The sequence below is a fragment of the Chrysemys picta genome, chromosome 10, assembly GCF_011386835.1.
Source record: "Chrysemys picta bellii isolate R12L10 chromosome 10, ASM1138683v2, whole genome shotgun sequence".
Taxonomy (NCBI): Eukaryota; Metazoa; Chordata; order Testudines; family Emydidae; genus Chrysemys; species Chrysemys picta.
In genome coordinates this window covers 8772808-8788950 of record NC_088800.1, presented here as the reverse complement: position 1 = coordinate 8788950, position 16143 = coordinate 8772808, and the positions used below count along the sequence as shown (strand labels likewise).

The following is a 16143-nucleotide window of genomic DNA, read 5'->3' as shown; positions in this document are numbered from 1 at the left end:
ACTAGCTATCCACAACGAGAGGAGAATTTTTGCCCCTAAGTTTTAGTCTTAAACTTCCTCTTCAATAAAACGCTAAGCAATGTGTTGCCTAAAAATCAACAAATGTTTAATCTGGAAAAATGGAGGTCTCTGATTTGCATCTTAGCTTCCCTTTCTTCAACCCGCATTGTACGCTGCAGTACGAAAGGAGAGAGTCTTACACAAATCATACTCTTAACGTGTTGAGCAAACTGAAAGACAACACAACTGAAACTAATACCAGTAAATAACTTAGGGCCAGAATGTGGCTTTACCAGCCCATGCCGTATTAAAAGGGTGTATAGAGGGAAAAATACCAGCAGCAGTGGCTGAAGCACATGGCATAGTACTTCCAGGGGCAATAGAGAAATGCAAAGAGATATTGCCATCCTCTTTAAATGGTTGCAGTGTGTGCTTCTCTCCAGTGTCAGCCATAGAATGCCAACCAGTGCTGAAGGTAGGCAGGGGCCATAGACATGCCTATACTTATCTTGTGATATTCAACCCTACTAGTGGGAGTACAAGCATCCGGATTCTGGCTGCCACCTGCACAGGTGGATAAGTCAGGCACAGAAAGCCCATCCCCTCCTTGCACAAATGTGCAAGAAAAGCCAGGAACCTCTATCTGAGGTCTGAATTAACTCTTTGTGAAAAGAAAATGTTTCTCACTATTCTAACTTATTTAAATCTTCTGGAAAATGCTTACCTAGTATAATATATTCACTAAATATAAACGTTTTTTCCCCTAAGAAATGACTTCTCCACAAAGATCTATGGCTATAGATTTGAAACAAACAGAATTCATGGCAGATGGCTAATTAGCTGATTGAGCAAACTGTCAAGCGAGTGAAAAAGAACTGTAAAATAATTCATAAATCTAGAGTGAGCCAGTGGATAACTAAATCCCTTTGATTTTCCCCCCTAAATTATTTTAGCCTCCAGAACTTGCCAACTTTCAGACTGCTTAAGCAAAGGAAAAAAGTATGCATTTTCAACTCTTCTTGTTTCCATAAAGCACCTGGGTCCTACCAGGGATGTAAAATACTGAATAAATAGCCCCTGTGTTTGCTGGGTAGATTGTTAAAGTCATAGAAGAAGAATAGAAAAAGCCAAATGCCATGATGAGATCATGTTGGTAGTTCAATGTCCTGCCTGAAAACTATGAAGCAGAGGAGAAACTTGTATATGCTGAACAAATGAAAATGGGTCTTAAACAAAGATCAGAAGGAACCATAGCTATGCCAACATTTTATTATTATTATTTGTATGGCAGTAGCATCTAGAACCCCCAGTGAATAATTCCTCTGGAGGGGGGTTCCATTCCACATGTATGTAACAAAAAGAGGGCCTTTTAAAGACAGTGTACTCTGTTTCTCTTGTGTTTGTGGCTCCAAATAATAACGTTACCCAAAACTTGAAATGCTAGAAAGCAAATCCAGGTCCTTCTTTGATGACCACAGAGGGCTTCCTGCAAGCAGATCTGGAGCCAGATGAACTGATCATGTGTGGATCTTTTGTTGCTCTTGGAGTTAGGAGTGTGTGCATGTGTGCGTGCGTATTTTAAGACCACAGTCATTGGGTTGAAACAGCCCCTTCAGAGCAGCTCTGCAGCATGAGATAGGGGAAGGATTCCTTCCTGCCTTCCACCTACCTATCCAAGCCAGATTCTCAGATTGGGTGCTAAACTGAGGACCTGGCCCTAAATTATGACCTCTCAACACTTACTCATGAGAGTAGATCTTAACTACTGAGTGGTCCTATTGATTTCAGGGTGGATTAATCAGGATTACTTGCATAATTAAGGGTTTGCAGGATCTGGCCCTTACATTACAAATGTCATTATCACTGCACTAGTAATCTAGCTAGTAATCTTCTAGAGTTGATGGCCAAATGGGACACTTTTGGTCATGGTAACAAATGTAAGGGTAAAGAAGTACATTTCAGGCATCAAATATTAAATGTGTGATCATAAAAAATGTAACACTTATTTAGATCCAAATTATGATCTCACTGAAGTCAATGGGAATGTTGCCATTGACTTAAATGGGACAAGGATGTAGCCCTGAATGAATTAAAAAAGTATATTCCTATTATGACAAAATAAATAGGAAAGAAAAACATATTTTGAATTAGCTTTTTTCTTGTGTTGTCCAGAGAGATCCTCAGAAATTCATTGAGGAAACACTAGTTTATTTAACCTGCCAAATCAAATCCATGGAAATTGTAGCAGATGTAAAAGCCTTGTCCAGGGGTCGGCAACCTTTGGCACGTGACCCGTCAGGATAAGCACCCTGGCGGGCCAGGCCGGTTTGTTTACCTGCCGCATCCGCAGGTTCGGCCGATCGTGGGTCCCACTGGCTGCGGTTCGCCGCTCCAGGCCAATGGGGGCGACGGCAAGTGGTGCGGGCCGAGGGATGTGCTGGCTGCCGCTTCCCGTCGCCCCCATTGGCCTGGAAAGGCGAACCGCAGCCAGTGGGAGCCGTGATCAGTTGAACCTGCGGACGCGGCAGGTAAACAAACCGGCCCAGCCCGCCAGGGGGCTTACCCTGGCGGGCTGCGTGCCAAAGGTTGCCGATCCCTGCTCTAAATTATGCTGGCTGGAATGGACCCTAGAGATAGCTTGGCTGCTGAAGGGATTGCCAGAGTTCATCACACTCCGGCTGAGTCGCCTTCTGTCTCCAATCATGTTCCCAGTGCACCCAGGAATGGCCCCCAACTCCAGGGGGAAGGGAGTGGGTAGTGTCGAGCTGGCTATTCCAGCTCTATGTCACCCAGGATTTCCCTACAACCAGGGAATTCCCAGTTGCCCTACTAGGCACGGACTCTGCACTGTCACAGTGACAAAAACAGGCAGGAGTCAGGAACTTAAAAGAATGAGATATTCTTAGCAGACATTTGTGCAAGATATCAGCATCTTGAGCACCTCCTTAGAAACTGCTCAGCCAAATTTCATTATCACTTCTTCTTTCATCAGTTTTTGCTCAAACTTTGGCTGCTTAACTTTCTACAGACCCACTGCTCAGAAATTCTCTTAAATTACTTAATGTATCTCAACTCAAAGTTCCATTCATTTTTTGCTCTTTAACCCCTTTACTGCTGCTAGAAAATCTGTGTTTTAACAGCAACAGAAGCTTCCTACAGAGAGTCCATTAAAAAAGATGGAGTAGAGTTTTAGGCTGTACCTGGTGTGTTATTCAATAATGAAGCAGATAGGTAAAGCAATCACTTGGAATAAATGCTGGAATGCAGTTATAACCACTAGATGACTTCACCATAAAGGGCTAAATCTTGCAAGCCCTTTACACACAGATCTCTCATTGGGCTCTGGGACAGAAGTCCACTATAACCTAAATTCACTATAAGCAGGTTCCACTACATGCCTACATAACTCAAAGAGCTGTGTACACACCACACTTGTTTCCTTCACTATTTATATGCACAAGGTATGAAAAACAGCTCACCACCTGTCTCACTTCTGTCATAACGTAATCAGGCCCTGACATTAACACTGTCCTGATACGAATGGCAGAATAAAAAAAAGTTCAGTCTTATACAACCAAGATCTTAGTTGGAATAATTTTCACTGAAAATACACACTTGTAACTAGGTAGATGAAAATATGCAGATTCAGCTATGTGTTATTTAAAAAGAAAAAAAAAACATTTACACTCACACTTCACTCTCCAGAGTATTATAGTCCACTCTGGGATGAACTATGGCACCCAGAGAAAGTTTTAGCCAAGGGTGCTGGGCAAACTTACAAAAAGTGCATGGGATCTTTAATGTCCATATAGAGAAGACAGGGCTTCAGTTTTAATGTCTCATGCAAAATCTACACAAAAGTGCCTGGGATCAATTTATCTCCTTCAAAAGAAGACTGAAGGGCTAAGATGCAAGAAAAAGAAAAGTCAAGAGAAAATGTGATTTCCAAATAATGCAGAAATGGAACAGAGATGCATAGCAGTGAATAAAAACAGTAAATAAGTTGGATGACCTGAAACAGAAACAGCCTGAGGTGAATGTGAGTGACATTTTTAGACCTCTGCTGTCATATAAATAAGAAGTTTTGCTTTGACTGGATCCAATGCACAGTCAAAAGTGCTTAGATAGTCCTCTAAAACTACTAGCTGAACAAGTATTGACCCTCTTCTGTAGATAAAACTCAAAGCAACTGTAGTGAAGAGAAAAGGGTGGCAGATCATGGCCCAGGCAGAATGAAGAACAGAACTGGAGACAACCATTGTACAACCTCAATGACAGCAGAGAGCAGCAGTAAAAATATTACTAAGGTCATGTAAAAATAGACCAAAGAATGTGTCATGCCACTTGCAGCTTGAAACTAACAAACATCTACATGTGGTATAAATCCGCTGCGTAACTTGTACTATTTCTTGAGTTAAAAGTGAGGGGAAAAGCTGTTGATAAAGTTCTGAGCTGAGCACAAATGATCTTAGTTCAGGGAAACCTGTCACGTTTAAGGAGTTTTATAACCTAAAATCTAAAAAGAAAGCAAAAAAAAAAAAGTTATTTAATAAATGCACGACAGGTAGCAAACAGCAGCAACTGGACTAGATAAGGAATGATGCTGGTTTATGTGAAATGAGTTTGGAAGCTTTAATTGAGTTCCTAGCCAACCAGTGTCCACATAGTAAAAATCCCTGTCTCAGTTGTTTACATTCTTCACCCTCTCTAAAGAGAGGCTCACAACTGGATAAGTCATGGAGACTGACCTATTCTCTCACCCTTAAGAGATAGTCCCTTTTTGAGATACTCTGGCTGGAGCAGTGGGGAAAGGGTGGGAGGAGAGGAAGCTTGTTCTGCCTTTCCTGTACTTGCTCTGTGTATTATCAGTGGAATTTGGTCTCTAGGGATGTCAATCAGGCATCAATCCTTGCACATTTAATATCAGTAATATCACTGGGAACTGCAGTAAGCAAAGGGTACAGTTCAGGTTAAAAATCCACTATTAGTATGTCATCTGCTAGGATTTTTCCCTTTGGACTACTAGTAGCTTCTACCACTTCCCCAGTCTATTCCATGGCCTAATTGATCGCACTTTCAGGAAGTTTCCCTCAAATCATCAGCTCAGCACAAATCTGAGGTGGACACTCTGTTTTAAAAGCTACTCTTTTGAGACAATGTTTTACCAAAACAAAAGGGCAAAACATGCCATTTTAATTCAAACTAGAGCATTTCAGATCTCTCATTAGAACATGGAATTGAGACAAATCAAAGTGAAAGGGAGTCAATTAAAGTTTAATATATTTGAGGTAATTAAATAAAAGAACAATTTTAGCATAAAGGCAGATGTCACCGAATCATTAATCACTGGAATACGGCCACTAGGCATGCAAGGGCTCCATCTGCCTTGCAATTCTGGGTACTGTTTGGGAGGCAACAGCTGATTTAGCAAAGGCTTAGGATTCAATGTAAACAGCATTGAAACCAATAGCTGTAACTTTGTTATGCTCAGCTAAGCAGGTTCTGCTGCATCAACATTATTTGCTAATGAGATAAGCTGGACATTGGGAAACAACACATAAGATGACCTATTCTCTTCAGTTACATGAATCCTTTTCTGCACCAGCAAAAACACAAATACTTTAGGGAAGTTCTCCTCTTGCAGCCCATAAGACCATTTTGCTAGCTTGCTATATTGCATAATGTGTTTTCTTCATTGGTTTGATTGATTATACTGTTATTTTCTTGGGTTTTGTTTATGCTGAATTCCAGTATATGTTACTCATAATAGTTGGCTGTAACGCAAGGAACCTACAGGCCTGTATCCTGTTTGATTACCTAGAGCAGTGTTTCCCAAACTTGGGACGCCGCTTGTGTAGGGAAAGCCCCTGGTGGGCCGGGCCGGTTTGTTTACCTGCCGCAGGTCTGGCCGACTGCGGCTCCCACTGGCCACGGTTCGCTGCTCCAGGCCAATGGGAGCTGCGGGAAGCGGCGGGCAGTATGTCCCTCGGCCCGCGCCGCTTCCCGCAGCTCCCATTGGCCTGGAGCAGCGAACCGTGGCCAGTGGGAGCCGCAATCGGCCAGACCTGCGGACGCGGCAGGTAAACAAACCGGCCCGGCCCGCCAGGGTCTTTCCCTACACAAGCGGCGTCCCAAGTTTGGGAAACATTGACCTAGAGCAAGTTAGCATAAGTGTTTGTAACCTTTGCCATAGATAAATGGCCTACCAGTTACCCCTTTTGACTTTGGGGAACCAAACAAAGAACTGAATGTGTTTACCATAACTCTGGAACAGACTGTAACTGCAGGGTACACCACAGAACATGGAAGTCATGATTTAGGCCAAAGATAACGGTTTTGGGGATGAGATAATCGATATTAATACGTATGAATATATGTTAGCCTATAGAGTAAGTGTACCCAAAGATTTATCTGGGTGAGGAAATAAGATTTCAGCATGGTAGGTTGTGCCCTGATTAAAGCAGTGCCAGAACCCAATAAGAGGGCCAACAACTATGCGGGGGGGGGGGGGGGGTTGCTCTTTCCTATCTTCTATCAAGCTATCAGCTCAGCTTCACAATATAGTTCAGCTACTCAGCACTCGAACCTAATCCCTAGCAATTTGGGGAGCCTGGACCATCGAATTCATCGGGCCTGCCAGAGACAAGGCTGGTCCTCTGTCTCCAACTACCAGGTCTTCAGGGAAAGGTGTGAGTATGCTAGTTTATGTAGTCTTTTAGAACAGAGATGTTACCACTAGGGGCCATAGAATTGTATTACCTCTTTGTGACTCTGTGTTTTATATCTTTGCTTATTCTTTCATTCATTTTAATAAAGATCTTAACATTTTGGTATTGTACTCGGTGTAAGTGTCCTTGCCTGCCTGCCTCAGCAGAGTGGGCTGGAGTAAATGACCTCCTGAGGTCCCTTCCAGACCTACATTTCTACGATTCTGTGAAAGGTGTGAACATCAACAAAGGAAAGGCCTTATTTAGGATGTTGCAAAAGATAGGAATAAGTATACACAATAAAGATGAAATTTTAAGCGAAGGTAAATCTGGATGGCATATGTGGTAAAAATGTCTTAATTTTGATACTGAGCAGACTGTGGAACAGTATCTCTCCCAGTGGAAATGGTGTGGCAACCCAATTGGCTGGAGTAATTTAAACTGAGACTGGATGAAGCAGTAGCAAACACTGGACGTTGTAGGGAACAATCAAAGCCCAGGCCAGAGGATGAACTAGCTCTTTTCCATTTCTTTTAACACAAATTTGGAAAGATTGAAAGTACAAAATATAATGAGGAAAACAGAAAGTAAAGCTGCTTAAATTGAAACTTCCTAAATAGATATGTTTTCCTGCATTGGGTCCCTAGAATCTATGGCAGAGGTCAGCAAATTTTTTCATAGTGCACACGACATCTTAATCAGTGTTGCCAACACTTGTGCTTTTATTGTGATTCTTGTGATATTTTGAGGATCTTTATAAAGCTCCAGCTTGTGGAATCAGGTGATTACTTGAGATATCAGTTTTTATTAAAAGAAAATTGTAACGGTTGTGGAAGAAAAAGTTGAAATCATGAACCCTATAGGCTCAAAAACCAGAAGGCAAATAAAGAGCCCCAAATTTACTGGATGAAATCCTGCCTCCATAGAAATCAAAGGGAGCTTTACCACTAACAGCAATGAGACCAGGATTTCACCCATTATTTTAAAAATCTCATGATTTTGGGAGCCTGACCCATGATTTTGGACTGTTTGTGGTTGGCAATATTACTTAACTGAAAGATTATCTCATGTATGTCCCGCTTGCTGTTAGTGATCCAAAGGGTCACCCCCTCCTCCCATTTGCAATCATATAACACCCCTGTGGCAACTAGAGCCATTGGTCATTTGGAAAATATTATGAAAGTATTTAATGTATTTTTAGATTCATATAATCAGATTTAGCAGTTGGAAAAGAGAACTATTTACCCACTAGCTCTCCACAGACCACCATCAAGTGCTTCCCCTCCTGGGAAGAGGCTCCACCAAATCCCAGTGGGACCATCCTTATGTACTTCTCAAAAGAGAACTGTGTCCAAGAAAACCTACTTTTCGGTGTGAGCACAAGGTTTAAGATGTGAATTAGCTCAGAATATATTATTTTTAATTGCCACTAAAAGAGAAACCAATTCATTTTTCTGTGCCATGTCACTAAAACGAACGTTGTTGACTCCACTACTGACAAGACAGGCCTTTGACTGTGGAATGAATGTTTTTGAATTTCAAAGTCAAATTTACAAAGTGCAATTAGTGAATGTGTTTCAACATGAGCAGTATCCACAATATTGGATGGAAAAGGCTTATCCATCAAAACTAGTGATTGCGGAGCCTCAAGAGATTCAAATTGTGCAGGTTTAGCTCTAAACCCAAAAGTTCAGATGAAGTATCTGAATCCCCTGAATCTGCAAAACCGAGAGCTACAAATCTTGCGACAATAACAACAAAACCTTAAAACCATTATCATGACTTCATGTTTATATCTGGCCCTATCTAAGCAAGACAGCATATGATGACTACCGAAGGCTTTACTATTAGATTACAGAAGCCACTACCTGCATCTTTCCAAGCTTGTGCAACTTGCCTGGAAACACAGTACCATACATCATCAGTCAGGCATTTGACTGGGGCCATATTTAGCTCTGGTATAAGAACGTGCAATTCTAGTCAATGGAATTATGCCAATTAACTCCAGGGACAGAATTTAGACTAGTTGGTGGAGCTCTACTTTCCAGGCCAGTGGTGACTGGAGAACACATAGGTCTTCTCCTGCAAAGTTGCTGCACATCAATGCAAGTGTAATTGGTATGTGTGGCCACAAATAAGGTTACACACTAGGAGGCATAATGCTCTGCTCCAAGCAGAAGTAAGTCTCCAGCCCACTCTCAAGAGGCAGGGTGTAGGCAGCGAGATGATGATTTCTTAGCAATAAACTCCCCTCTTAGCCGGCCTCTTGCTATTGGACAGGAGTAACTTAGCAGCTACACAGCAGCACTTTCCTTAATGCAAGATCAGGTTCCCAGCACTCCCTGTCCTGCTCATCATTTTTAACCTTGTGATTATAAAAGCAACATGTCACTTCTGTGGTATGCAGGGTCAAGCCTTGAACGATCAGCTGTCAAGCACAGATATATGAGCACTGCACAGAGAGTCTGGTGACATACACTGAAGAGACCATGATAGTATCAAGCTAGAAAAAAATTCCTAATCTCATCTTTCAGCAATGTTGCTACTGTAACCAAAACAGCAGATGGAATAGAATTCAGGGTGAAAGATCATGGAGGCCGCAGGGCCCTCCAGCCAATGAATTCACACTGCTGAGTCACTGCTTTGGCAGGGCTTCAAGTGAAGAAGTAACTTCATCATAAACCTATGACCGACTGCTCAGGGAAGACCATGAAAGCCCATCCAGGCTGAATGGGATACCATAACATCATTTAAAAAGGGGTAGGTAGCGGTGGGCCAGTGATATAGCTGTAGGATGTGGGAGAATTTCAAATCCCAGGTTGGTCCTGTTTTGGCAAGAAATGGGTGGAATAGCTCACATAATTCCATAGTGAGCCTTGTGCTAATTAAGAAGCAGTATGGATGGTCTCTGAAGGGAATCGTATACATTCATCTTTGCATTCAAAGTGAAGAGTAAATTGTAAAACTACTAGTAGGACCCCCCCTTACTGAATGTACGAAACGGCAGATTTATAAAACCACTTTCAAACCCTCTATTGCAGTGGTTCTTAAACTTCAGGGAAAGCCCCTGGCGGGCTGGATCGGTTCGCTGCTCCAGGCCAATGGGGGCTGCGGGAAGCGGCGCGGGCTGAGGGACATGCTGGCCGCCCTTCCTGCAGCGCCCATTGGCCTGGAGCGGTGAACTGCAGCCAGTGGGAGCCGTGATCGGCCGAACCTGCGGATGCCGCAGGTAAACAAATCTGTTTAAACTAACAGAAAAAGAACACTCCGTTGTTTAAGAAGCCTAATTACAGGGAACATGAATTGCACAGGTGCTGATCTCCTCCAGGTTCCATTGAATTCAAATGGATCTCTTGGTGTGCAGCACTTCTCAATATCAAGCCTAGACTGACAATGTTCAATCCCAACCTGTATTGTGACTACTTTAGTATTTGGGTGCTGACTTCTCTGTTTGTCTGAAAGTGGAGTATAATGTTCCATTCATGTTCTACATCAGTGTTCCCCAAACTTGGGACGCTGCTTGCGTAGGAAAAGACCCTGGCGGGCTGGACCAGTTTGTTTACCTGCCGCGTCCGCAGGACCGGGCGATCGTGGCTCCCACTGGCCACAGTTAGCTGCTCCAGGCCAATGGGAGCTGCTGGAAGCGGCACGGGCCGAGAGACGTACTGGCCGCCACTTCCAGCAGCTCCCATTGGCCTGCAGCAGCGAACCACAGCCAGTGGGAGCCACGATCGGCCGGACCTGCAGACGCGGCAGGCAAACAAACCGGCCCAGCCCAACAGGGGCTTTCCCTAAACAAGCAGCGTCCCAAGTTTGGGAAACACTGTTCTACATTAATCAAAAGACTCTGTTATTCTGAATTCTAATTAGACTGGCCATATGTGGGTAATGTGAGGTCAAATAATAGCAAATGTTTGAAAGTTGAACACAGTGGAAGACACAAAGGAAGAGGATTATCAGTTGTATGTTAATTTATAATCTCATGTTTTATTAATAACATAGGTAAGGAATTGTAAAGAAGTTTTTTTTAACCTCATAGCATTCCTTTAACAAATTGTACAACTGTAGCCTTTAGACTGGTAAATGGCAAAAGTAACCAGAACCCACCCAACAATGAGGTTTAACAAAACAGAAACATTTCACCTAAGACTGTAGTGTTGCAATCTCCTCTCACTTGTACTAGAATTACACCAGTGTAACTCCGTGTGTCAGTTAAATTACTCCTGATTTACACCAGTACAAATGAGAGAAGAATCAAGGTAATAGTTTATTTTGATTAACAAAGCTTTTATCATCATGTTATTCAGCATCTTTAAACTTGGCACCTTGGTTTTCGGATTGTCTACCTGAATATTACCAAACAATCCTCAAAAGTCATGGCCATAACACCTTTAAGCTAACACTGTATCCCAAGTCATTTAATTATTTTGGGGTCAATCATCAGGGCCGGCTCCAGGCACCAGCAAAGGAAGCAGGTGCTTGGGGCGGCCAATGGAAAGGGGCGGCACATCTGGGTCTTCGGCGGCAATTCGGCAGCGGGTCCGCCGTCGAATTGCCGCTGAAGAATGAAGCGGCGCGGTAGAGCCTCCAAAGTGCTGCCAATCGCGGCTTCATCTTTTTTTGCCCCCCGCTTCGCCACTTGGGGTGGCAAAAAAGCTGAAGCCGGCCCTGTCAATCATTCTACCTGTAAAGTCAATGGCAAAACCCTAGACCCCCTTAGACAGTGAAAATGACCAAGGGTAGGATATTTAAAAATGCTCGGCATTGGGTTAACTTGTCTCTCATTCAAGTAGACAGGAGTTTTACCATTGACTTAAATGGAAGCAGAGTTAGATCATTGCTGGGTGCTTCTCAAAATCCCACCCTTGATCCCAACTACTGTGCTATACTTCCATGAGCACCTAATACCCCACCTTTCCCACTCACGATTACTTCTTGACCTAAAAATTACCATTACCACTGAAATCTAGAGACTATATTGATCAAGTCACATGTACAGTGTTTGCCTTTGCTGGTGTGAAATGCATGGTATGTGAAAGCAAGTGATTTCATACAAAGTATGTCCGATACAGCTCTCTTACTTCATGATAGCTGCTGTGCATCTTTGCCTATTGTTCACACTGCAGAAGTTTCTGCTCAGGAGGCTGTAGTAGTTCTGCTTCTGAAGATCTGGTTTGGAGCTTTCTCCTGATTCTAGCATTAAGGGCAGCAACAGAGTCATCCGTGTGGCTAGAGATTCAGGCTTCTAAAGCTTCCTGCATTCTCCTGTCGACATCCTCTTTTGATCCTGTAATTTAACCACATTCACATTTGTTAAAAACAGAGTAATTTATCAAAGATTTTTCAATACCTTATAGCAGTGGTTCTCAACCAGGGATCCGGGGCCCCCTGGGGGGCCATGAGCAGGTTTCCAAGTCCACCAAGCAGGGACAGCATGACACTTTTTGGGGCCCATGGCAGAAAGCCGAAGCCCCGCCACATGGGGCTGAAGTTGAAGCCTGAGTAACTTAGCTTCACAGGGCCCTCTGTGACATGGGGACCCGGGCGGCTGTCCTGCTTGCTACCCACTAATATTGATCCTGGCTTTTATATGCAGAAAAACAGTTGCTGTGGCATAAGTGGGCCATGGAGTTTTTAGAGCATGTTGGGGGGGGGGGCCTCAGAAAGAAAAAGGTTGAGAACCCCTGCCTTACAGCATTCTGGGCTCACTCATCCTATGGCTTCCTGGTAGGCCTTGGTTATATAAAGTATGTTATTATAAATTATTAGTCAAATAATACAACACAATATTTTTACACAGCTTTATATAGAATAAGCACCAATACAGTACAATCTTCAGGCTTGGCTTGAGTTATCAATAAGACCTATAAAACATGCCTTGTTTCAAGTAAACAGGCCCTGTAGTATATATGATAATTACCATATCTAATAATAAATAATAACAGTAATAACGAGCTCTGATATAGCACTTTTCATCAGTACAGTAGCTCTCAATGCACTTTGCTATCTTTAAATATCTACTTTTAATATCAGTTGTCTATGAAGACACAGTGAAAATTATTTTGTCACAGCAAAATTTTTTCCTGTAGAATATGATGTAAATTCATTATTATCTTTTGCATACAGGCTATCAGTTATTGACATAAATATTCATTAAAAATTATTCTGGGTGGGAATTTCAAAAGTAGTCAATATTGGCCTAACTTTGCTCCCATTAAAGCAATGGTAATGGTATCAGTGGGAGCAGGGTCTAATCAATCTTGAATGTGTTGGAAAATCCCACCAACAATCTATTTCGCTTGATACTAGAGAATTTAGTACTGTCATGGCATAAGAGCAAGTAGCAGAGATGCAACTACTGGAAACTAGGTAAAGACATCCAATTTTTCTGTTGCATTTCTTATGAAATAAAGACTTTTCTAATGAAAATGTGGACATTTTTAATACTTACTGACTATAGGCTTTTATTAACTCTACAGCATGTTTATGTTTTAGGAGCTCTCAGCAGCTAACAGGGAGATAACCTTTGCAATCCCAATAATATTCCACTCACTTATGCATCTTTTCCCAGACCTGAAATGTTACTTTAAGAAAAAACATTTGCCAAAAACAGCATGCCAGTTTTTATCTATTTTGATGAAGTTTATGAAGCATATACCCAGTGACGTAAAATTACTGGCATGTTATTATTGTGTGGAATGTACGTGTCCACTAGCTACCTGCCTCTAGGTTAATCATTTTGTTAAAAATGAAAACCTATATAAGAAATGAAATATAATTAAAAAAAGGCAACTATAAAACTCAATCCTGCAAGGTGCTGAGCACTGCCAGAGAGATGCTAATTGCCATCAACTCCTGTTTAAATCCCATTGGAATCCAAGAGCATTCAGCACTTCTCAAGGCTGGGTGTTATTGAATAAAAATATGTCTGTGTAGATCTTTCAAAAGCAAGTCTTATTTGATCAAACATTAATTTTCACTGGCAATATACTCTGCTAATGTAGCATCCTTTCTTCATAACATCACTACAGGCTTCTTTAGAACATGCCTTTTACATCACACTATTATTCCAATCTGAAACGGATAATATTTGCTTTATTTTACCCTGGTTTCCCCTACTCTCAAAATTTATGCATTCCCCTCCTGGCATGCTGTGACCAATGCCATAAAAAAGGTGCATGTGAAAAAAGAAGAAAACACAACAACAAAGAAAGAGAGAAAGGAAGAAGACTGAAATGTCTCAGTGCGATTATACTTTCCACCCTTTTTTAAATAAATGTGGATCATATGAGCAGGATATTCTGTAAAAGGCATTTCCATTTTTAATGTTGGAAAATTACCTATTCTCTCAAAGTGGCATGACTGTGCATGCTTTCAATATCCACTAAATAATTTGTACTCCCAATTTCCTGTAACAACCATTTTTTAAATAACTGATTTGTTAGAAGGATTAAAGGTAGATTTTGAAACCCAAGAAACACACAGCCAATGGGACTTCTATTCAGCAGGGGGCAGGGTGGAACAGTGTAGGGACAATGCCAAATTTAATATAAGGCTCTACAGTCTGATGCTGTGTAACTACCTTGATTAGTTGGGAAAAGAGCGAATGTCTATTATACATTTTCCCTCCTGAGCATGAGGGAAAAGGAAGATAGGAAGAAGATGAAAGGGACAAGGAAAAATTGAGGGGATGCTCCCCAAAAATAACTTTACTGAGGATTCACGAAATTGTTCAACTGGCCCTTAAGACAATATCTGTTTTGCTGTACCTCCCAACTTCCCTGGTTAGTCACAACCCATTTTGCTAAGGATGATGGAGATATTCCTTCAATTAATTTACTTAATTCATCATTACCCTTTTTAAAATTCACACTGACTTTCTGGTCACATTCATTAGGTAACTACTCTCCAGTAAAATGAATAAGAAAGCCAACAAACTTCCTAGAAGGAAAAATGCACTTTAGAGTGTAAATTAATTATCCACTTACATTCTTTTTTGAGTTGTCTTAGTTTCTCACTTCTGTTCCGTTCAAACACATAATGCTGCTGTTGAGTTGCACTTTCAACATCAGTGTAAACCTTTAGCCTTGTGTATATTTATTTATACAGTATGTTAATCACAAAGAAGTCAAAATTCATGGCACCATGAAAAATCTCTTTCATGTTTCTCTCAAAGTAGCCTGATGTCCACAAAGCTCAGAATAGGGTGAATGATGGATAAAAAGACCAACCAATTAGAAACAGAGACAATGCTTTAGCCTTGCCAGTCATGAGAGGATAACCAATCCATGGAAGTTTAAGAGAGTTTTGCTATGGGTATGTCCCTTCCAAAGACTTCTCTTAAAGAAACAGGGCAGCTTTTAGAAGGTTCTTAACCCAGCAATGTTAAAAATTCTGAATATGAGTGAAATGCTACTGTAAGAGTTCTGAATACATCACATGTATCTACAAATGTATCAGAAAAAATAAGGCCTTATCTGAACTAGGAGTTAAGGCTGTGATGTTAAAGCACATCTTAACACAGACTAAGAAACACATTTTAAGTCTAGTCTAGACAAGGCTCACTGCCTTTAACACAGGCTAAACTGGCTGAGTTAAAGCCTAGGGATCTTTCCAGACTTTAACTCCACAAGTTAAACATGATTTAAAACACACTGCTCAACATATTTGCTAAGACTAGGTAGCACCAAACCTTAATCCTAGCCCAGACAAGGCCTAATATCGTCTTACAAAGAGCCCAATGATGTACGTTTCCCTAAAATTCTTATCAATGGGAAAAAATGTTGTTTTGACCCATGGAAATAGGCAAGGTTTAATCAGATAATGCAATAGTGAATGTTTTCAGGAACATTCAGTATGTAGGGCAGTACATTGCAATGAAAGGCTGATACCATTTTAGACAGTCTCCTGTTATTTATACTGCAATTGCAGGTAAAATGTGCTAGGTGCGGTACAACCACATAAGAAGGCAGTCTCTGTCCTGAAAAGCTTAACTTCAAGAAGAAAGCAACATCCGAAGAAGGGGAGAGGATAAAACAATGCATGCAAGTTGTATGAGATTTATGGCTGACTCCCAAATGCCTCGAATCCTCCCAATTATTAGTGCCTAACTTCTTGGGAGCACAGCAGCAGAAATGGGTCTGCAGGACGGATATGAAGGAGAAGACCGTAGCCCTGTAGTACAACCCAAGGCGGTCGCTCTAGACCAGGGGTCGGCAACCTTGCAGAAGTGTTGTGCCGAGTCTTCATTTAGTCACTCTACTTTAAGGTTTCGCGTACCAGTCATACATTTTAACCTTTTTAGACGGTCTCTTTCTATAAGTCTATAATATATAACTAAACTATTGTTGTATGTAAAGAAAATAAGGTTTTTAAAATGTGTGAGAAGCTTCATTTAAAATTAAATTAAAATGCAGAGCCCCCCGGACCGGAGGCC

The 16143-nt window shown here is 41.6% G+C and overlaps 1 protein-coding gene across 1 annotated transcript in view; it reads right to left on the bottom strand.

Moving 5' to 3' along the window:
• TTC23 (tetratricopeptide repeat domain 23) overlaps positions 1 to 14898 on the bottom strand; it is a 40640-nt gene extending 25742 nt beyond the window's left edge. Inside the window, 2 exon segments of the mRNA XM_065559024.1 lie at positions 11789 to 11994; positions 14696 to 14898. Coding sequence (XP_065415096.1) covers positions 11789 to 11928 — 140 coding nt within the window. The 5' untranslated portion in view covers positions 11929 to 11994; positions 14696 to 14898.
• Positions 14899 to 16143: the final 1245 nt, after the last annotated feature.